The 24,247-nt window shown below is 40.6% G+C and overlaps 1 protein-coding gene and 1 non-coding gene across 2 annotated transcripts in view; both read left to right on the top strand.

The window, feature by feature from the left end:
* The window catches only part of BEND6 (BEN domain containing 6), a 62,092-nt gene that overhangs the window by 32,123 nt on the left and 5,722 nt on the right, over nt 1-24,247 (top strand). Inside the window, exons 5-7 of the mRNA XM_075554048.1 lie at nt 4,304-4,518; nt 17,340-17,532; nt 19,908-20,044. Of these exons, the coding sequence (XP_075410163.1) occupies nt 4,304-4,518; nt 17,340-17,532; nt 19,908-20,035 (536 nt within the window). The 3' untranslated portion in view covers nt 20,036-20,044. The remainder of the gene's footprint in view (nt 1-4,303; nt 4,519-17,339; nt 17,533-19,907; nt 20,045-24,247) is intronic.
* LOC142453951 (U6 spliceosomal RNA) lies at nt 18,457-18,558 on the top strand. The gene has a single exon (XR_012785502.1). It is a non-coding gene; the product is annotated as a U6 spliceosomal RNA (small nuclear RNA).

Genomic DNA, 24,247 nt, shown 5'->3' with positions numbered 1-24,247 from the left:
GTGCTGCTTGTTAAGCATAGAGCTGCTCACTGTAAAGTGAAAGTCAAACCCACCAGCCACTCTGAGGGAGAAAGAAAAGGCAGTGCATTCTTGTGGACATCGACAGCCTCAGAAATCCCGTGTCGGGATGCTCTGAGTCGGAATCAACTCAATGGCAGTAGGTTTGGGTTTATGGTGTCAAACCTTTCAGCCAACCTCTACTTTCAATAAATTCTTCATCACAGCCACCTTCACTTGGCTGCACAGGCAGCTTGGAACTCATTTTCTTTTTTTTTCTTTTTTTTAATTAATAAATCTTTTTATTGGGGATCATACAACTCTTATCACAATCCATACATACATCATTTGAGCAAAGCACCCTTATACATTCGTTGCCCTCGTCATTCTCACAATTCGCTTTCCACTTGAGTTCCTGGAATCAGCTTGGTTTCCTTTTTTCTCCCTCCCCCGCCCTCCCTACTCCCCCATTCCCCCTGCACCCTTAATAGTTTATAAATAATTATTTTATCTTATCTTACACTGCCTGGAGTCTCCACTCACCCTCCTTAACATTGCCCATCTTCCAGAGAGGAGGTTACACATAGATCCCCAAGTTTGGTTCTCCTTTTCTATACCCCCCTTCCCTCCCGGTGTCACCATTCCCACCACTGGTCCTGAGGGGTTCATCCGTCCCAGATTCCCTGTGTTTCCAGATCCCTACTGCACCACTGTACATCCTCTGGTCTGTACATCCAGGTACGCAAGGTAGAATTGGGGTCATGATAATTGGGAGGGGAGGAAGCGTTCAAGAACTAGAGGAAGGTTTTGAGTTTCATTGTTGCTACACTGAACCCTGAGTGACTCATCTCCTCTTCACTACCCCTCTGCAAGGGATGTCCAGCTGTCTACAGATGGGCAGTGGGTCCCCATCACGCACTCCCCCTCATTCACAGTGAGGTGATCCCCCCGCCCCGCCACAACTTTGTTGTTTGAGACCTGGTCTCCTCTGCCCTTCATGATCACACATGTTGGTGTGCTGCTTCCGTGTGGTCTTTGTTGCTTCTGGGCTAGATGGCTGCTTGTTTGCTTTCAAGCCTTTAAGTCCCCAGACGCTATATCTCTCAATAGCCAGGCACCATCAGCCTTCTTCACCACACTTGCTTCTGCACACATTCATCTTCAGTGTTTATGTAAGGAAGGTGATCACACAATGATTGTTTTTGTTCCTTGGTGTCTGTTACCTGGTCCATTCAACACCTTGTATTCGCTTAGGCTGTGTGCTTCTTCTCTGTGGGATTTGTTGCTTCCGAGCTAGATGGCCGCTTGTTTGCCTTCAAGCCTTTAAGACCCCAGACGCTATATCTTTTTGATAGCCGGGCACCATCAGCTTTCTTCACCAGGTTTGCTTACACACACGTCTGTCTTCAATGATCATGTCGGGAAGGTGGGTATCATAGAATGACCCGTTAGCTGGGCAAAGTCCTATTGTATTGAGGAAGTATGTGTGAGGAGGCTCAATGTCCACCTGCTACCCTACTACTGAACCTATAAATATATGCACATAGGTCTATTTCCCCCATAATCATAAATATATTTACATATGTACATGTCTCTATTTAGGCTTCTCTGTATGGCCTTTGCCTCCTACTCTTTTCCTCTATTTCCTTACGCATTCCTCCTGTCCCACTGCCATGTTCAGCCTTCATTCTGGTTTCAGTAATTCCTCTCAGTTACCTTGCCCTTGGTCACTCCCTAGCAGTCCTCCCATCCCTTCCCTCCACTGGTTTTGAACCACTCGTTGATTCCTTGTCCCTGTGTTGGCCAACACCTCCTCCCTTCCCCTACCTCCCACGCTCTCATGTCCCTCCGGGACCGTTGGTCCCATTATTTTTGTCTCTCATTGTTTGTCCAGCCTATCTTGTCTAGGTGGACCTGCTGATATAGTAATATGTGCATACAAATGCAGATGGCTTTGACAGCGCCCAAGTGGCACATAAGAACATAACTTCAACAGCAGCAACATCAACATGCTGATAGGCAAAAAAAGGCACTAACATTCAAAATTTACAAGGTTATAAAAAGATTTTTAAAAAGAAAGAAAGAAAAGACAAAACAAAAAGATAACAAAAAAAGGAAAAAAATTGCCAGTAGTTCAAGGTCTGTTTGTTGGCCTTTAGGAGTGTTTTCCAGATGAAACTTGTGGGGTGCCACATCCTGGCCCCAAAGTCCATCCTTTATACTCCCTCGGGATCTCTTTGCTCTGCTTCCCCCACTGCTCCATTGCATGCCCCCAGTGTTTGCCTCATTTTCTAAAGGGCCCAAGAATTTCCTGCACTAAAGTAGGTGAAATAAGAACTGTAGGTATTTATTGCAATTTACTCAGAAAATCAACTCCAGACTTGCAGGAACAGATTTCATTCATAATCTGGGGAGCCTGTACACATGTTCAGAGTCTCATTTTATAGGACAGTCCCCTTTCCTCTTGGAATTCTACCTTTCTCTTTCTTCCAGCTCCTCAAACCAAGAACTTGTATTTCCTATTCCCCAGGCCGCTCTCGTGACCTTCCGCTATTTAATTCCTGATTAGCCTTCAACTTTCAGGTCAGCCTTCACCTCCTCGGGGAGGTCATTCATGAAGTCGGTGACACCATGCTCCATCAAGCATCTTCAGTCTCTCCATTGTGGCCCTTACTTACAATTTTTCATGATTATTTGCATAATGTATCCTTCCACCATTACAGTCTCGGCACCAAAAGGTCGTGGACCACATCTGTTTTTGCTGAGTATTATTCCTAGCACCCAACGTAGTGGTTACTGAGTAGTGAGAGGCTGCATATGATAGTAATTTATAGCATGGACTTGGGAACCCGACAGTACTAACTTGGATCTCTGCTCACCTTTTCACTGACTTGATGGCCCTGGGCAGGTTTCTTAACTTCTAACTGCATAATTGCCCACATCTGTTGATTGAAGGTAATATCACTACCTAGCTCCAAGAGATATAATAGAAATTAAATGGATAATCATTAGTAAAGGTCTCAGAATAGTGTCTGACACAGATTAAGAGCTAAATAAACCTTGAATTCTACTAAATGCTCAATAAATAACTGTTGACTGGCCCACAAGTACACCAAGCTTACTTAGTAACTATTTTTTGAAAGAACCGGAAAGAAGATTTTCTCTTCGAGTAGGTTTTCTTTTTTCCCTGTTAACATATCAGCAACACTGGTTTTGACAGATTGTAAGATGCCTTATTTTCAGCTCTCAGTTTGAGTGTCATTTTAAGGTTACAGCTCAGGAATATGCTTCAGAGAAGTAGAAAAACAATGTCGGAGCCCCTTCATCTCTCCAGGAGGCAGCGTCCTCAACCACGGGGTGCGGAGTGGAATGAGATAGTGTCCAAGGTCGCAGCCCACTCCAACAAAGTGTTATTTGTCCTTAGGAAACAAACTAGATATAACACCAAAGAAGACCATTTTACAAGGAGACATGAAACCTTTGAATGTGTAAGTTTCCATTAAAAAATAATAATAAAAGGAACCATGAGAAAATTTGGTTGATTACAAAACTTAATTTTGTTATGTAAAAATATAGATTTGAATTGTGGCAGTGAATTTATGTTAATTAAGTGGGATTTGATTATTGGCAAATTATTTACAAATGTTATTTTTATCTGTAAGAAATGTCTTTATCTTGAAACTTAAGCTGACTTAATGTTAGCTTCTGGAAGGTGATTATTGACAGAATCAATCATGTCTCCTAGTAAGAGATTAAACACCTTCAATGGGTATTTTTAGTGAAAAAAGGAGTCAACTTTATAAAATATTCTTTTTTGACACACAGCAGTGCATATATGAGGGCACAAGGCAGGATGGTGGCACACTGATCAATTGCTCACTGCTAATGGAAAGGTTGGCGGTTTGAACCCACCAGCTCCTCACAGGACAAAGACCGTCAATGTCTGCTTCCAGGGAGAAGTACAGCCTTGGGAATCCTGTGGAGCAGTTCTCTGCTGTCTTATAGAGTCTCTATGATTCAGCATATACTCAACAGCAGTGTTTTTAAAAATGCATTTAAGGTTAAATGCAATAACCAATTGCTTTAAATTAATTTACTCTAATTATTAAATATTGTTATTTAATAATAAAAATAAATGCAGTCAAAGTATTCTTTCTACGATGCCTGTTTTTAAAGATGACAATTGTTAAAAACTTGGGGGTATTTTTCAATGCATTTTTATGCATAGATACCTAATAAAAAGTATGAGGATATACACCTATTATTAACAGTATTTTGTAAATGTTACATTTTCTTGCCATTCTAGTGCTACCACAGGCAGTTACCCAGTTTGAAGAACTGGTGGGTATGGCCGAGGCCCTGCTGAAGGGTGGAGGGACTATGTCCACGTCAACAACCACCCTGTGGAGAGCAACAAACAACTCCTCGCCAGATTCATTTGCCTCAACGTGCAGTAATTCTAACTCCAGTTCACCAATTTCCTTGAAGACTGAGGAAGAACATCACACTGACGAGAAACAGGTTTGTCAGAATACTTGTTCTTTTATTCACATTTAAATATAAAAATGAAAATAAGGGTTCAAAAGTTATTTTCAGATAACTTTAGGTAACAACCATAATATTCCTACTGCATAGCATTTTAAAAAAATAAAACAATATTTGTAAAACAAAGGCCCTTTAAAAAGTTACAGTCAAAATATAGTCATTGACAAAGTTAGTGCGCTATAAACTTCTACAATCCTATATTTTGTCTCATATACTGTACAGAGCCTGCATAGAAAACTAATGCAGAAATGGGTTGCACTGTTTGCAAGACCTGTGTGATGTGGGCTTTATTTGTATAAATGTTATTTCAACTCTTAATCATTGACTGAAGAATAACTATGCATTAAGAGGATGTAAGATTATATTATTGAAAGAAGGTAATTTTCAGTCTCTTTATGCTGGCTGAACACTATTCTTGATCTATTTTCCCAGTTTATCTTAATCAAGAAACAAATGCTGAAAGAATATGAGCTTTGTTAGAACCAGTTCTCAGCCTTAGAGAATATGCCTTCAAAGGCTCTCATTAAATGCTAACTAAGAGACTTCTGGGAAGATGGTGACTGAGTAACACATACTAGAGAGACTGCAGAAATCAGCCCAGGAGAGTTACTAAGAGGGAAATCCACATTGCTGGGTTGCAGGAGGCGCATCATAAAGATAAGTAGACACAGATCCACAGGTTTTGAGGAGCTGGGGCTTTTGGCTTACCACAGTGGAGGCCGATTAGGGTTTGACCTTAGTTCCACCACTGTCTTGACTGGAGCCGGAACCCTTTGGAGCCGGGGAAGGGACTTTATATCGACACAGCCGCAGCTTGCTACCACCCCGGGGCAGGGTTTAAAGCCCTCCAGCCCCAGGGTCAAGGATCAGAGATCAGCTATATTGTGACTTTTGTTTTCCTCCCTTCTATCTGTCCCCCCACAGTCTCATCTGGCTTAGTTTTGGTTTGCTTGTTTTATTTTTATTTTTTGTTCCCTTTTCTCTCATATGCCACTGCCAACTTCCAGACTACTCCCCTTAGCCTCGGGCATTTACGCCTGCCCTTCACACAGCTGGGAGAACTCCACCCTCTGCAGCGTAACCCAAGGCTGGGGAAAGCCTGCCCACACTCCACCAGGTGATATTGTGCCCAAATTCTTCTGGGGAAAATGCCACCCAACTTCTTCCAGGGGAAATCCCGCCCACTTTCCTCTGCCCTCCCTGGGGGAAATTCCATCTGCCCTCCCTCTGCAGTGCTTAACAGTGGCTGGGGAAATCCTGCCCACCTTCTTTGGGGGAAATCTTACCTCTCTGTCTATGGTAGCTCCTACCCATCCTCTGTGGTCCCACATGACCAACGGAATTTCCTCCCACATGCCTTAGTGCCTCACACGGCATAAGACAGCTCAACCAACATTCACCAATATTCCACAGGCTGCGGGCAGCTCTGCCCAACTCCTCAGTGATATACCTGACCAGGGAAATTCTGCCCATCACTTGCGGTATTCTACACCAAAGTGGGCAACACACCAGCCTATGTGGCACACCCATTGCAGCAAGCACCCTCACACTCCTGATGCGGTGCCCCAAGCTGCCATGGGTCAAACCATCACAGCTTCTTGTGACATCACCCAGGATAGCACCATCCTTGAGGGTCCCAAACAGCATCCTCTGAGAGGATCATCCAACTTTCCCTCCAAATAACAGAATACTGGTCGACTAGGGAAAGAGTGAAGCCACAGGAGGATAAAGCAGTAGGTCCATTCCATAGTGCATTTAACTGCAGGCAGTTCAAAGAAGCATTCCTATGAGTCTCCTAGAGAGAGCCAGTGCGCTTTGACTCCCTGGAAAATGACACCTGGCTCCTGTAAAATAATACAACACAACAATCAGCCGCAATGACCTCAATGGAAGGAAAAACAACAACAGGAAAAACAAAAGCCAATGGCAGAAGATGTCCTGAACTTAATAACGTGCATAGAAGAAGCAAGCATACATTTGCCACAGAAAGAAATTTTCAGAATGCTGCTTGGAGTCGTACAGGATATGAGGGAAACAATACAGAAAAAGATGAAATGATAGAGGAAATAAAAACTTTACACCAAAGGGAAATGCAAGAACTTAGGGAGGAGATAACAAAAACCAGTCACATGGACTTCGTCACATCATCATTCCCATCAGTCACATGGAGGAGATAACAAAAACCACTCATGGACTTTGCCAACTGACAGAAGGAGGCAGGGAGCAACACCAGCGACCTAAAGGACAGCCAAGCAGACTTTAACAAACGCAAACAAAAATCTGATAAGATCATCAGAGAAGCTGAAGAAAACCTAAGAGCTATGTCTGACACTATGAATAGGAACATCAGAATAATTGGATTACTGGAAGAAGACAGAACAAAGAAGTCATCTGCAACAATAGTGAGAGAATTCTTAGAAGAAAATTTCCCCAGCTTAATGAATGAAAACCAGGCAACCATTTAGGGGCTTAAAGAACACCAGCTAGACTTAATTCCAAGAAGAAGTCATTAAGGCTCAAATAGTTTAAACTATCCAACTTTGAAGAAAAGGAGAAAAGCGTGAGAGCAGCTAGGAAAAAACAAGCAATCACATATAAACGTACCCAAATAAAAATATCCTGAGACCTATAAGCAGAGACTATGAAGAAGAGAGAGTGGAGTAACATATTCCAAAAACTGAAAGACAATAACACAAACCCAAGAATACTCTATCCAGCCAAATTATTGATCAAGATAGATGGAGAAGTAAAAGTCTTCCCAGACTAGGAAAAACACAAAGAATATGTTAAAAGAAACCCAGCCCTACAAAATATTCTTGCTGACCTAGTATGGGCAGAAGAACAGCACTCACTGAGCACAAATAAGAGACCGCCACATAGAAAAACCCTACCCAGAGGGCAACAAAAGGAAAACCGCCCCAGGGATAGCATTGGCTTAAGGATGGAAAGAAGTCAAGAATGAATTACACACACACACACACACACACACACACCACAACACACTGATAAGAAAGGGAGGTGGGAAAACACCCAACACAAAAGGTGTGAGATGACTTCACAGAGCTCACAGATGGAGGTAATAATCCTGAATATCAGTGGACTGAACTCAGGCATTAAAAGACTGAGGCTAGCAGGTTGGCTTAGAAAACACAACCCATCAATCTGCTGCCTACAGGAGACACATCTTAAGACAACAGACAAAAATAGGTTGAGAATCAAAGGCTGGAGAAAAATATCCCAAGCAAGCAGCAAATAAAAAAAAGCAGGGGTTGTGATCCTAATCTCAGATAAAATTGACCTCAAAGTGCAAACCATAAAAAGAGATAAAGAGAGGTAGGGGGTAGTGGGGAGGGAGGGGGAAATGAGCAGCAGATATTAAGGACTCAAGTAGAAAGCAAATGTTTTAGGAATGATGATGGCAACAAATGTACATATGTTCTTGACACAATGGATATATGTATGGATTGTGATAAGAATTGTATGAGCCCCAAATAAAATTATTTTAATAAGAGAGAGAGATTGGGATGGACACTATATAATACTCAAGGGAACGGTAGACAAACAACCACTAAGCATTTTAAGCATATATTCTCCAAATAAGAGACCCACTGAATACATCAACCAAACTCTCCAAAAGATGAAAAAAGAAATTCTAGGCTCAACAATTACAGTAGGTGACATCAATACACAGCTCTATGAGAAAGATGGGTCACAGGGAAAGAAACTCGACAAGGAGGCTAGAGATCTAAACACTACAATTAGACAATTTGACCTGATACTTATATAACTTTTCATCCAAATACAAACTAATTCACATTCTTTTCAAGCCCACATGGCACACATCCAAAGATAAACCACCTGCTGGGGCATTAGGCAAATCTGCATAAATTTAAGCGCATTGATATCATTTAGACCTCTCTTCTTGACCACTGTGCCATAAGGCTGAAAAAACATCAAAAGGAAGATGAAAACAAGAGCAAACAATTGGAGGATAAATAACTATTGCAAAAGGACTGTGCACTGGCCCAGATCAGCGATGAAATTGGAAATTTCTAGAAATCAATGAAAATGAGAACACGATGTAACAAAACTTTGTGACACAGCAAGGGTAATCAGAAGAAGTTTCATAGCAATACATGCACACATGAAAGAGAGGCTTATGTTTGATATGCTGCCACAAAATTTACAGCAACTAGAGCAGAGTCAACAGGACAGTTGTACCAATGGCTGAGATTAAGGAAAGTGAAAATAAGAAAACTTTGGGGAAAATTAATGCTGCTAAAAGTTGGTTCTTTGAAAGGATAAACAGAATCAACAGACTGCTGGACAACCTAACCAAAGAAAGGAAGGAACAAATATCAATAGCAAGAATGAGGGATTATAGAGGGGATATTACAACAGACCCTAGTGAAATCAAAAGGATAATTACACAGTACTGTGAAGTATTATACTCTAATGAATTCAACAACTTGGAAGACATGGACAAATTCTTGAAAAAAAAATCTCTCCCTAGACTATCCCCAATGGACGTCAGGTATCTCAACAAACTCATAGCAATAAAATAAATAGACAAGTTTATCAAGGGATTACCAAAAAAAAAAAATCCCCTGGACCAGATAGTTTCACAGAATTCTATCAAGCATTCAGGGAAGAACTGACACCAACCCTGCACAAACTCTTCAAAAACATAGAAAAAGATGGCAAACTCCCGCACTCCTCCTATGAAGCTAATATAACTCTGATACCCAAACTGGGCAAGGATGCTCCAAGAATCGAGAACTGCAGACCAATATCCCTAATGAACATCAATGCAAAAATCCTTAACAAACTACTGCCAATAGAATACAAAAGTATATCAAACAAATAATTCACCATAACCAAGTGCAATTCATACCAGGGATGAAGAGCTGGTTCAACATACGTAAGACCATTAGTATCATTCTCCACATTGACATAAAAAACTATAAGAACCACATAATAATATAAATAGATGCAGAAAAAGCATTCGATGACATCCAACACCAATTTGTGTTTAAGACACTCAAGACGATAGGCATGAAAGGAAAATTCCTCAAGATAATGCAAGTTATATATGAAAAATCAACAGCCAAGTGGTAGTCAATGGAGAAAAGACAAACAATCCCACTGAAAAAGGGGACCAGACAAGGATGCCCCTTGCCCCCACTCTTATTTAACTTCATACTGGAGGTTTTAGCCAACAGCATAAGGCAAAGAAAAGATATAAGAGATAGAGGTAAAGCTATTGTTATTCACAGATAATATAATTTTATATGTGGAAAATCCCAAAAGCTCCACAAGGGGAGTACTGGAAGCAATAGAGGAATGTGGAAGAGTGGCAGGATACAAGATCAACAAACAGAAGTCTATTGTCTCCTGTACACATCAGATAAGATCACAAAAGAGGAGATCAAAAAGGTGGTACCCTTCGCAATAGCCAATCACAAATTGAAGCATCTAGGGATAAACCTGACTAAAAGAGAAAAAGATTTATATGAGGAAAACTACAGAATGCTGTTATAAGAAACCAAGAGTGACCTCAACAAATGGAAGACTATCCCATGCTCATGGATTGGAAGACTCAATATAGTCAAGATGTCAGTTCTTCCAAAGGCACTATATAAATTTAATGCAATCCCAATACAATTACTCTCATCTTTCTTCAAAGACATTGAAAAACTGATTGCCAACTTCATATGGAGAGGGAAGGAGCCCCGAATTAGCAGAGAACTCCTCAAGAAGAAGGACACAGTGTGAGGGCTTGCATTACCTGACTCTTGCACACATTATATACAGCCACAATGGTCAAAACTGCATGGTATTTATATAATGACAGATACTCAGACCAATGGAAAAGAACTGAAAACCCAGAAATAAAATCAACAGCAAACAGACAACTGATCTTTGATAAGGGTCCCAAAAAATATCCAATGGAAAGCAGATCCCCTCTTCAACAAGTGGTGCTAGAAAAAAATTGATATCTACCTGCAAAATATTAAGCAAGATTCTTATCTCACACCATGCAAAATAATAAACTCAAGGTGGATCACAGACCTTAAAGTAAAACCCCCAATATTAGGATCAACAAAGATGGATTCGGACCAACCTAAGAACTGTGGTGCAGGGAATAGGTAGGCTATCAGAAATAGGGAAGGACACAAATACAGTTAAGTCACAAACTGACAAGTGGGATACACTAAAGATAAAACACCTGCGCACATTGAAATAATTCACCAAGAGAATAATACAGGAGCACACAGACTGGGAAAACATCTTTAGCTATGACACATCAGATAAAGGCCTTATCACTAAAATCTACAATACTCTGCTAGCTTCCAAAAAGGAAAAAAAAAAAAAAACCTAATTGCACACTGAGGAGTTAGGCAAAGGACCTGAACAGAAGTTTCACACAAGCAGAAATCTGAATGGCCAATGAACATATGAGAAAATGTTCATGATCATTAGCCATAAGAGAAATGCAAATTAAAACAACAAGATACCACCTATCACCCTCAAAGTTAGCCTAATTAAAAAAATCAGAAAGCAGCAAGTGTTGGAGAGGCAGTGGAGAAATAAGAACTCTCATCTCTCATCCACTTCTGGTGGACCTGTAGCTATGTACAGCCACTTTGGAAATCGACTTGGCAATAACTAAAATAGATGGAAATTGAGCTACCATACCACCCAGCAATCCCCCTGCTTGGCATATACCCAAAAGAGGCAAGAAACAAACCATGGCCAGACATCTGTGCTCCAATGTCCATCTCAGCACAGTTAACAATTGCAAGGAGATTGAAACAACTCAAATTTCCATCGACAGATGAATGGATTAAAAAATATGGTACATACATACAATGGCGTTCTATGCATCGCTAAAAAGCAATGATGAACATATAAAGCACATTGCCGCATGGGAAGAACTGGAAGAAATCATGCTAAGTGAAGTAAACCAAGCACAAAAGGACAAGTACAACTTCAGTCTGCTGAGTTAAGCTTACAAAAAATGCAAAAGGGGTTTAAGGAAAAAGCTGCTGTATACAGACATCCTGGGGTGAGGCCCACGTATTATGACAGGGGCTAGACCGATTCCAGGGATACTGAGGGTAGCCAACTAAAAAGGTGGGGAGGAGAATGGGGAAAAAAAAGACATGGGTAGTGGGGGAACAGGGCTCTAACCCACCCAAAGGGAAGGGATTGTTTATATCTCCATAGGGAGAGAGGGACCAGACTTAAACCCGGTGCTCCAAGATGTGAATGCAACATAATAGCATGATGCAGGGAGCCAATAGAGAGGTCTGAGGGGCTGGCCCCAATCCCAACTATATGGACAGCCCCCAGAAAAATTTACTTCAGAGGACAGCACTGAAGGTACAGCTCAGGGAGAGGGATAAGTCTGATCAGAGCACACAGGAGCGAATGAAAGGAGGAGGAAGGGAGAGTGGAGCACATCCTGACCCACCAAGCCTGGAGGACGATATCCCTGCTCAGAGCAGCCAATGCACAGAGAGAGGACCGTGTGGCGGTCCCACTATGAGACACAGCATCCTTCACTGACCAATAGCCCTACCGGGGACAACACTAGAGATACAGTGCAGGAATTGTGGCCGATCTGACCCCACCACACCAAGGCAAAACACTAAGGGTGTGCAACCGAACAGCAAGGGGAGCAGAGCAAGGAAGTCCTAAAGGAGTACCCAAACCAGATTTGGGGGCCAGGGTGTGGCACCCCATTAGATTCAACTGAAAAACAATCCTAAAGGTCAACAAACAGACCTTGAACTATTTATAGGCTTTTTTTTGTCATTTATTTGTTGTTGTTGTCTTATTTTCTTTTATTGATTTGTTTTGCTCTGTCTTGTTTTTGTGTATATTATTTTCTATGCAAGTTTATCTAGGTAAGATAGGTATAATAAACAATCTGAAGGAGAAAACAATAGGAGGATCGGTTCCGGGTGACATGGGAGAGGGGGAGGCAGGGGAAAGGAAGTGGGTCCTAACAGCCCAAGGGAACAACAAGTGATCCAAAATCAATGGCGAGTAGGGTGTAGGAGGCCTGGTAGGGCTTGATAAAAGGCCATATAACTAAGAGGAATTTCTAAAACCCAAATGAAGGCCGAGCATGATACTGGGACAAGAGGAAGGTAAATGGATATAGAGGAAAGAACTAGGAGGCAAAGGGCATTTATAGAGGTCTAAATACAGGCATGTACATATGTAAATATATTTATAGTTAATGATAGGGAAATAGATCTATGTGCATGTATTTATAGGTTTAGTATTAAGGTACCAGGTTTACATTGGGCCTCTACTCAAGTACTCCCTCAATACAAGAACACTTTGTTCTATTAACCTGGCATTCCACGATGCACACCTTCCTGATACGATTGCGGAAGACAAAGCAGGTACATAAGCAAATGTGGCATCATGCAAAAAAAAAGAATATATATATGTGTGTGTATATGTATATGTGTGTGTAATATATATATAGATAGATAGATAGATAGATAGATAGATAGATAGATAGATAGATAGATATAGATAGATATAGATACCATAGTGAATGAAGGGGGCAGTGCAGAGTGGAGACCCGAGGCCTAAGTGTCGACCACTGGAGATCCCGTCATAGAGGGGTTTAGGAGAGGAGATGGGTCAGTCAGGGTGCGATGTAGTACCGATGAAGAACACAGCTTTCCCCCAGATCCTGGATGCTTCCTCCCCCAACTACCATGATCCGAATTCTACCTTGCAGGACTGGATAGGGCAGAGGCTGTACACTGATGCATATGAGGGCTGGAGGCACAGGGAATCCAGGGTGGATGGTACCTTCAGGACAAGGGGTGTGAGGGGCGATGCTGGGAGAGTGGAGGGTGAGTGGGTTGGAAAGGGGGAACTGATTACAAGGATCCACATGTGACCTCCTCCCTGGGAGATGGACGGCAGAGAAGGGGGGGAAGGGAGACTCCGGATAGAGCAAGATATGACAAAATAACAATCTGTGGATTATCAAGGGATCATGAGGGAGAGGGGAGCGGGGAGGGAGGGGGGAAAAAAGAGGACCTGATGCAGAGGGCTTAAGTGGAGAGCAAATGCTTTGAGAGTGATTAGGGCAAAGAATGTATGGATGTGCTTTATACAATTGATGTATGTATATGTATGGATTGTGATAAGAGTTGTATGAGCCCCTAATAAAATGTTTAAAAATATATAATTATCCATAATTCTAACTCATTTAAAAATAAATATTGAAATATTTAAAAAAAAGAAAGCAGATGGTGCCTGGCTATCAAAAGATTTAGCATCTGGGGTCTTAAAGGCTTAAAGGAAAAAAAAGAGGCCATCTAGCTCAGAAGCAACAAAGCCCACACGGAAGAAGCACACCAGCCTGTGTGATCACAAAGTATCGATGGGATCAGGTATAAGGCATCAGAGAACAAAAATCAAATCATTATGAATGAGGGGGAGTGCGGAGGAGAGACCCAAAGCCCATCTGTAGGCAACTGGACATCCTTTTACAGAAGAGTTGCAAGGAGATGAGCCAGTCAGGGTGCAGGATAGCACCGATGAAACATACAACTTTCCCCTGGTTCTTTAATGCTTCCAATCCCCCACTATCATGATCCCAATTCTACATTACAAATCCAGCTAGATCAGAGGATATACACTGGTACAGATAGGAACTGGAAACACAGGGAATCCAGGACAGCTAAACCCCTCAGGACCAATAATGAGAGTAGCAATACCAGGAGGGTAAGGGGAAAGTGGGGTAGAACAGGGGAACTGGTCACAGGGATCTACATATAACACCCTGCCTGGGGAAAGGGCAACAGAAAAGTCGGTCAAGGGAGATGTCAGATAGTGTAAGACATGATAAAATAAGAATGATTCATCAATTATCAAGGGTTAGTGAGGGAGGGTGTTGGGGAGGGATGGGGAAAAATGAGCTGATCCCAAGAGCTCAAGTAGAAAGAAAATATTTTGAGAATGGTGATGGCAATAAATGTACAAATATGCTTGACAGAATGGATGGATGTATGGATTATGATGTGAGTTGTATAAGTCCCCAATAAAATAATTTTTAAAAGAAAAAATGCTAACTAATAATCTAACATTCTGAATTTTTGAATCCTCGTATTTCAGTTTCCTATTATTGCTATAACAGATAATGACAAGTGTAGAGATTCTAACTAACACAAACTTGTCTCACAGTTTGTAGGTCAGAAATTTGGTACACTTCTCCCAGATTAAATGCAAGGTGTCAGGACTGCATTCCTTTCTGGAGAAATCTTTTAGGGGAGACGCTGTTGTCTGCTCATTCTGGTTTGTGCAGAATTCAATTCCAGGGGGTGTAAAACTGACATCCTTGTTTTCTTTCTTTTTTTTAAACATTTTATTAGGGGCTCATACAACTCTTATCACAATCCATACATATACATACATCAATTGTATAAAGCACATCCATACGTTCTTTGCCCTAATCATTCTCAAAGCATTTGCTCTCCACTTAAGCCCTCTGCATCAGGTCCTCTTTTTTTTCCCCCTCCCTCCTCGCTCCCCCCTCCCTCATGAGCCCTTGATAATCCACAGATTGTTATTTTGTCATATCTTGCCCTATCCGGAGTCTCCCTTCCCTCCCTTCTCTGCCGTCCATCTCCCAGGGAGGACGTCACATGTGGATCCTTGTAATCAGTTTCCCCTTTTCAACCCATTCACCCTCCACTCTCCCAGCATCGCCCCCCGCACCCTGGTCCTGAAGGTATCGTCCACCCTGGATTCCCTGTGCCTTCAGCTCCCATATGCACCAGTGTACAGCCTCTGCCCTATCCAGTCCTGCAAGGTAGAATTCGGATCATGGTAGTTGGGGGGAGGAAGCATCCAGGATCCAGCATTCTTCATCGGTACTACATCGCACCCTGACTGACCCATCTCCTCTCCTAAACCCCTCTATGAGGGGATCTCCAGTGGTCGACACTTGGGCCTTGGGTCTCCACTCTGCACTGCCCCCTTCATTCACTATGGTATATATATAATTTTTTTTTTGCATGATGCCTTATACCTGGTCCCTTTGGCACCTCGTGATCACACAGGCAGGTGTGCTTCTTCCATGTGGACTTTATTGCATCTGAGCCAGATGGCCGCTTGTTCACCTTCAAGCCTTTAAGACCCCAGACACTATCTCTTTTGATAGCCGGGCACCATCAGCTTTCTTCACCACATTTTCTTGTTCACCCGCTTTGGCTTTAGCAGTTGTGTCGGGAGGGTGAGCATCGTAGAGTTCCAATTTAATAAAAGAAAGTATTCATGCATTGAGGGAGTGTTTGAGTAGAGGCCCAAGGTCCTTCAGCCACCTTAATACTTGACCTATAAATATAGACACATAGATCTATTTCCCCATCCTCCTATATATATTTGCATGTACATGTTTTTGTCTAGACCTCCATAAATGCCTTTTGACTCCTAGCTTTTTCCTCCATCTCCCTTGACTTTCCTCCTGCCCTACTACCATGCTCCGTCCCCACCTGGGCTACAGCTATACCTCTTCTCTAAGCAACCCTACCCTTGATCATTCCCCACCAGGCCTGCCACTCCCCCCTAACTACCATTTTGGGTCCCATGTTGTTCCCTTGTCCCTGTGTTTGTTAACACCACTTCCTTACCACCCACCTCCCCCCACCCCAAGTCCCCCCAGAAATGTCGGTCCCATTGTTTTTCCTCCAGATAGTTCATCCAGCCTGTCCTATTCACAGACCTGTGGAGACACTAACATGCATGAAAACAAGACAGAGGAAAACAAAGCAACAGTATACAACCAGACAACAAAACAACAAAAACAAACCACTGACAAAGAACAAAACACTATACAAGCTTTTCTTTCATGATGTGTTTTGTTTTGTTCTTTGACATCCCTGTTTTCTTACTAATGGTAAATGAAAGCCATTCCCATGTCTGGAGGCCATTACATTCAGTGACTTCTTCCTTCTTTGCTGGCAGATCAAATTCTTCTCACTCTTCAAATCATTCATCCTTCTGCTGCATTTTTCGGCCTACTCTTCTGCCCCTGCCTGTTCCACTGTTAAGAACTCTTCAGTAGAATGAGCATTGGATAATCTAGGATAATCTCCCCATGTCAAAGGCCTTAACCTTAATCATGCCCGTAATTTCCATTTTTCCAGGTAAAGTTGGCACACTTGGCATTAAGTGTTGAGGATGCGAGTAGTCCTTCAAGCTCCCAATGCAGATGACAAAATCAGACCCATTGTGATTGAGTCCATTCAAGCTCCTGCTTCCCCCATGTGTTATAGAGTGGAAATACTTCATAGGGTCTTCTTGGCTATTATTTATTTTTTTGTTGGGGGCTATAATTTTTATAGAAGCAGATCAGAGGCCTTTTTTTCATGTGACTTCTGAGTAGGGGTGGCCTACCAACCACCAGATGAAAAGTTTAGCAGAAATTACTGGCACTACCCAGGTATCTTAGATTATGTGAGAAGAATTTGTGTATACTCTGGAACTTCATAAATCATGGGAATTATTTCAAAGATAGCATTTAATTCTAACCCCTGAAATGCAAAGCACATTATAAGCATAATAACTTACCATAACGGATGTTGATATCATTTTCTTGTATGTCTAAACTCAATTATTAAAATAGGGGAATTGAAAAATCATGGGAAAAAATCTGTGATCTTTTAATTATACCTTTTCACAAATTTTTGAAGCCTCTTTGTATATCTCCAGATATTTCTTTTTCTCTTACATCGGTTATTTTTTTTATTTTTTAGTTCAAGATTGAAAAATGGCAGATTGCCCGCTGTAATAAGAGCAAGCCTCAGAAGTTTATTAATGACTTAATGCAAGTGCTTTACACCAATGAGTACATGGCCACACACAGCCTGACAGGAGCCAAATCCTCCACGTCACGAGACAAAGCGGTGAAGCCTGCCATGAATCAGAATGAAGTTCAAGAGATCATAGGTGATTATAAGATTACATTCTATTTTCATGTGAATTTGAAATGATGCTGTCATTCAAGGTCAATTTATTCTTTCACAGTCCTATTTTCCCCCAATTTATTTTTGTTATTACTGAATATTGGTAATGTTATAAAAAGTCTTTATATTAAACATGATTATTTTATAATGTTTACATTGCTGAAAATTTTGAATGACTTATTTGCAGCTTTTAGAAAAGTAAATTGAAAAACTTTTAACAAAAATTCAGTATCAGAGTGTATCTTATTCTTTCTTATGCTGTTACATCACTCATCTTTACAAAGAGGTTTCAAAAAGTATTCTAGAAAGTATTGGTGTCTATATAAACATTAATTAGAGTATCCAATTTATGGATTGAAATGAATAAGTCTCCTTAAGTCTAGTTGTCTAATTTTTCATCAAAAATTTCCCCTACAACAAATACAGAATTCTCTGAATCTCGTCTTTCTATATATCAATAATTCAAGGGTAATTCAGAAAATATTATTAGATGATCATAGAAACCTTTATTAAATAAAAACACCACAATGTGAGGCTATTTTTTTCTTAACATATCCTCCATCCATGTCCAGCCTCTTCTGAAGGTGATGTTTCCATCTCTCTCACCCTTCCTCAAAGAATTGTCTCCTCTTAGATTGACACCACACCAAAATGGCTGTTTGGGCATCCTCCAGAGACCTAAATCGTGTTCCCTTTAAATGTTCTTTGAGTCTGAAGGGGCCAGATGAGGGCTGTAGGGTGGGTAGGGTAGTTTCCTAATGAAATTCTCGAAGGGTAGCCTTTGCTACCTTCAAATGCACCAATGCAGTTTTCCATTTTCTGAAAGCTTCTTACTAACATAGCCCACAATTATATCATGTTCTTGGAGAAAATCCATCCAGATGACCACGTGAAAGTCCCCAAACCAGTGCTCGCTTCGGCAGCACATATATTAAAATTGGAACGATAGAGATTAGCATGGCCCCATGCGCAAGGATGACATGCAAATTCATAAGCGTTCCATATTAAAAAAAAAAGTCCCCAAACCAGTCACCATACCCATCTGAAATGACCTGTCTGCTTTAGTTTTGGCTGGCCCAGCAGATCCTCTCAGAGGATGGGGTTTTGATTGGACTGTGCTCTCTGGATCATATTAGTAAATGCAAGACTCATTCTCACTTATAATGCGTTCCATAAATTTGGCTTTATTTGCTTTAATGTTACTTAAAAGAGTGATGGAAGGTCAGCTCTATTAGCCAGTTTATCTTTGAATACCCTTTGGCACCCGTTGAGCCTAACGTTTGCTGAGACTGAGTTACACACTTAAAATTGGAAAATATGGGACCATGTAAGGACGGAGCTATTGAAAAATGGTAACTCCTTCCATTAATTTCTAGACTGCAGCCCGAGGTTTTTATTCATCGAGGTTGATGATCTTACCTCTTTTGGCTTATCTTTGAGGTCAGTCGACTTTCCTTAAAACACTTGATTTAGCTAAAAACTTGTTATATGGGACATGGTTCCTATAAACTTGATGCTTCAATGATTTATGAACTTGTCCACTCGTGTTTTAGTCAAGTTTTTTATATTAACCCTGACCCCCACATAGTTATTTTTCCAAAACACAGAAACTTTCCTTTTTTTTTTCAAAGACACCCTGACAAGACTAACAGTAATGTATTACTGAGACAACTGGTGTGTAGCCAACCACCGTGTGCAGAGACATGTTTAAATATGTGTTTTTTTTAATAAACCCATGCGTGGATAACCTGAAATCCTCATATGGCATTTCTTGGTTGAAAAGCACAAATCAAAATTTAGTTGTTTCAACTAATGTTGGGAATGAAAAATAACAAACTGCTAATATTCAGGAAGCAAGGGAGATTACAGTTATTAATAGTAGTATTAAAGTTGATTAGTATCATCAAAAAACAACTAGGCCTTCTCTCAATGTATAATATAGAACTTTTTCTATCCTCTAATTTGCTTTGAAACCTCTTCTTGGTTATTTCTGAATTTAAATATCTCATGGATTTGGGGCTGCTTTTGCAAAATGGATACAAAGTTACAGTGAGTTATGGTTGATGTTTTCTCCCTGTTTTTAAAATTTTGAAATTTTAAAATGCAAAGGCCCCAGAATGTTTTTCTATGTTATTGTTCTTTTGTTTTCCTTTTAATTAATTAACTTATTTAGTCCTTTTATTGGGGGCTCGTACAGCTCTTATCACAATCCATACATGCATGCATTGTGTCAAACTCATTTATACATTTGTTGCCATCATCACTTTCAAAACATTTTTTTTCTACTTGAGCCCTTGGTATCAGCGTCTCATTTCTCCCCTTCCCTCTCTCATGAACCCTTATTTTATTTATTTACAGGAGCCACAAAACAGTTATTTCCCAACACAGATGATGTTTCAATTAGAAGAATGATAGGGCAAAAGTTAAATAATTGTACCAAGAAGCCAAATTTAGGCAAAAATCTTAACTCTCAGGATTTCAAGTAGGCCTATTTGGTAAGTCTTTAAAATATTCATAATGCTTTAAATGTGGCAATAAAATATTGTGATACGTGTTTGTATTTTACAGATCAGCATGTTCAAAATACCTACTAAAGAGTGCTAGGAACATGAGGAATTCTAATAGGTATTCCTGCAGGGGTGAAAGTGGGACAGGGTCCCTAGGGGATTTAAACTTGGGGAATGCTAACTGAAGTCACACAGATTTTCTTTTCCAAACCTTTCAGGTCACATAATACTCTGATGCCCTGCTGTACCACAAACCTCTTAGCAAGGCACCTAGTAGGTAGTGTTTTTCCAAATATGTTTTGCTGGGAAACAGTTTTTTATTAATGGAACACCTATTAATGGAAGGTGATATGGAAAGTAGCCAAAAGAGGGAAATGACAATTTGTGAAATGTTTCTCTAGAACCAGGGAGATTTAAACCTTTAGAAAATCTGAGGCACATTAATGAGACTAACCTTCCAAATCTAAATAGTAGTCTGATATGTGTACAAGCCGTTAGCTAGAAGCATTAAGGAGTCCCTTCCTAATACTTCCTTGTTTCCCCTTGTCTTTAGATCTTTAGTGCTTTTCATTTGTATTTGTTTAGTAATAAAATTTACCAGAATATTTTCATTGTGTTATTGAAAAACCACCACTTAGTCTATCAGTTTGTCATATTGTGGTAGCTTGTGTGTTGCTATGATGCTGGAAACTTTGTCATTGGTTGGTCAGATACCAGCAGGGTCACCCAAGATGAACCAGTTTCAGCAGTATGTTTGGTCTAAGAACAGACTACAAAGATGGAACAGGTTATCCATCTGAGAAATTAGTCAGTGTTGGAAATGAGCACTTCATATTGGACCCAAAAAATACCCTAACTTACTGCCATAGAGTTGATGCCGACTCATAGTGATCCTTAAGGACAGAGCAGAACTGCCCCTGTGAGTTTCAAAGACTATAACTGTGTAGGGGGTAGAATGCACTTGGAGTAGAATCCTGTGGAGCAGCTGGTTTCAAACTACTGACTTTGTGGTTAGCAGCCCAACTCATAACCACTGAGCCACCAGGCTACCCCTGAGCTAGGAAGGCACTCAAGGTATGACTGCGGAAAGGCTGCCTTCTCAAAATAAAGTCGTCCATAATGACATGGAGGCCAGTAGGTTTCCAGGACCTTCATTTGCTGATGGGGCCCAACTCCGAATGAGAACAAAGAGCTGCAAACAGCAAGTAATAATTGGAACTTGGAATGTATGAAGTACAACTCTAGGAAAATTGAAAGTCAGCAGAAATGAAGTGGATTGCATAAAGATTGATAACCTTGGCATTAATGGACTGATATTGGTCATTTTGAATCAGATAATCATATGGTTTACTGTGTTGAGAATGACAAATTCAAGAGGAATGAGGTTGGATTTATCATCTAAAAGGATATTTGTATGGATTGTGATAAGAGCTGAAAGAGCCCCCAATAAAATGATTTAAGAACAAATGACAAAAAATAAATTAAATAAATGTCCTTTTATTTATTTTTTTAAAGATTTCTCTTGAAGTACAGTGCTGTTTGTGTCAGGATCACATCCATCTGCATGCACACATAAAAAACAGTCAGTACAACTGTTATTCAAGTGTATGGACCAACTACTAAAGCCAGTGATGAAGAAATTGAAGAATTCAACTAACCTCCTCAGTTTGAAATTAATTGCTCAATCAAGATGCATTGCTAATTATTGGAGATTGAAATGTTAAAGTTGGAAACAAAAGGAAGAAAGAATAGCTGGAAAATTGGGCCTTGGTGATAGAAATGAAACTGTGACCATGGGATAGACTTTTGCAAGGGCAACAATTTCTTCTCAATGACATAAATGTTGGCTATACATGTGGATTTCTCCAGACAAAATACATAGAAATCCAATTGATTGCATCTGTGGAAAGAGAGAATGGTAAGGCTCAGTATCATCAGCCAAAACAAGGACAGGCTTTGACTATAGAACAGACCATCAGTTTCCCATATGTAAGTTCAAGTTCAAATCCAGGAAAATTGAGTTGAAGTATGAGAAAATATAAGTCTACTAAGATCCAAAATGCAACCTTTACTATATTCCACCTGAATTTTGAGCACATCTCAAACATACGATCGACTCATTGAACACTTAATGACAGAAGATCCGATGAGCTGTAGGGTGACATCAAGATCATAATACATGAAGAAAGCTAAAGGGGAAACCAATCACCAGGATCTCCATATAAGCCCCTCCCTGGGGGACGGACAACAGAAAAGTGAGTGAAGGGAGATATCGGTCAGTATAAGACATGAAAAAAATAATTTATAAATTATCAAGGGATCATGAGGGAGAGAGGTTGGAGAGGGAGGGGAAAATGAGGATTTGATACCAAGGGGTCAAATAGAGAGAAAATGTTTTGAGAATGATAATGGCAACATATGTACAAATGTGCTTGACACAATGGATGCATGCATGTATCGTGATAAGAGCTGTATGCGCCCCCAATAAAATGATTTAAAACAAACAAACAACAAATACATGAAGAAAGCAAAGATCATTTCAAAGACAGGACAAAAAAAAGATCAAAGTGAGTATCAGAAAAGGCTCTGAAACTTGCTTTTGAATATAGAGTAGCCAGAGCAAGTGGTGAGGTACAAGAGCTAAACAGAAAAATGTACAGGCCAGCTCAAGAAGACAAAGTATTGTATGAAATGTGCAAACACCTGAAATTAGAAAACCAAGAAGAAAGGACACGCTCAGCATAGCTCAAGAGGTCAGAGAGGGAAAACAATTCAAGCATCGAGTTGCATATGAGAAGATTCTATGAGCAAAATGTTGATTGATGCAAGAAGCAGCAAAGAAGACGGAAGGAGCACAGAGTCACCATATCAAGAGGAACTAGTTGACATGCAACCATGTTGAGAGAGCAGATGACCAAGAACTGATGGTCATGAAGGAGGAAACCTCAGGCTGCACGTAAGGCATTAGCCAAACGCAAGACTCCAGAAATTGACAGGATACCAAATGAACCATTTCAACATATCGATGAAGCACTCACTAGGCTATGCCAGCTGGAAGACAGCTACTGTCCAAACTGACTCGAAGAAATCTTTATTTGTATCCATTCCAAAGAAAGGAGACCCCACAGAATTGGAAATCAAACAATATCATTAATATTACATACAAGTAAAATTTTGCTGAAGATTATTCAACAACCGTTGCAGCCGCACATTGACAGGGAGCTGCCAGAGGTTCGGGCCAGATTCAGAAGAGGACGTGGAAAAGAGAATTTCATTGATGATGTCATATGCATCTTGGCTCAAAGCAGAGAATACCAGAAAAATGTTCACTTGTGTTTCATTGATTATGCAAAGACATTCAATTGTGTAGAATCTACACTGTAGATCATAACCACAGTCTTGGGAAGAATAGGGACTCTAGAACACTTAATGTGCTCATGTGGAACCTGTACATGAATCAACAGAACAAGGGCATCCTTCCGCCATATTTATTCAATCTGTACACTGAGCAAATAAGCAGAGAAGCTGGACTATGAAGAAAAATGGTAGGAAAAGGCCTTACTAAGAACCTTTGTTTGATATGCAGATGGCACAGCCTTGCTTCCTGAAAGGGAGGAGGATTTGAAACACTTGCTGATGAAGATCTAGAATTGTAGCCTTTCCAATATGGATTGCAACTCAATGTCAGGAAGACCAAAATCCTCACAATAGCTAAACATCATGACAAGTGAAAATATTGAAGTTGTCAAGAATGCCCTCTTACTTGGATCCTCAGTCAACGCTGATGGAACCAATAGTCGAGATATCAAATGATGCATTGCTTTGGAGAAATCTGTTGCACAAGACCTCTTTAGAGACATCAGTGTGAGAACTGAGGTTTCTTTGACCCGAGCCAGGGTATTTGCAGTCGCGTCATATGTTTGTTAAAGCTGGACATTGTATAAGGGAAGGCTACAGAATGAATGCATGCATTTATATTGAAAGTACCATGGACTCCCCAAAAACAAACAGATCTGTCTTGGAAACAGTATTGCTGGAATGTTCTTGGAGGCAAAGATGGTGAGATGTCACCTCCTGCACATTGGACATGTTGTCAGGAGAGACCAGTCAGTCCCTGGAGAAGGACAGACGCCCTTATGACTCATCATTTTAATATTGGAATTCTGTCAGATGAGGAACAGGTTCCCTTTC

The sequence above is a fragment of the Tenrec ecaudatus genome, chromosome 7, assembly GCF_050624435.1.
Source record: "Tenrec ecaudatus isolate mTenEca1 chromosome 7, mTenEca1.hap1, whole genome shotgun sequence".
NCBI classification, from domain to species: domain Eukaryota; kingdom Metazoa; phylum Chordata; class Mammalia; order Afrosoricida; family Tenrecidae; genus Tenrec; species Tenrec ecaudatus.
Note: the sequence above shows the minus strand (reverse complement) of the source record. Positions and strands in the feature narration are given on the sequence as shown.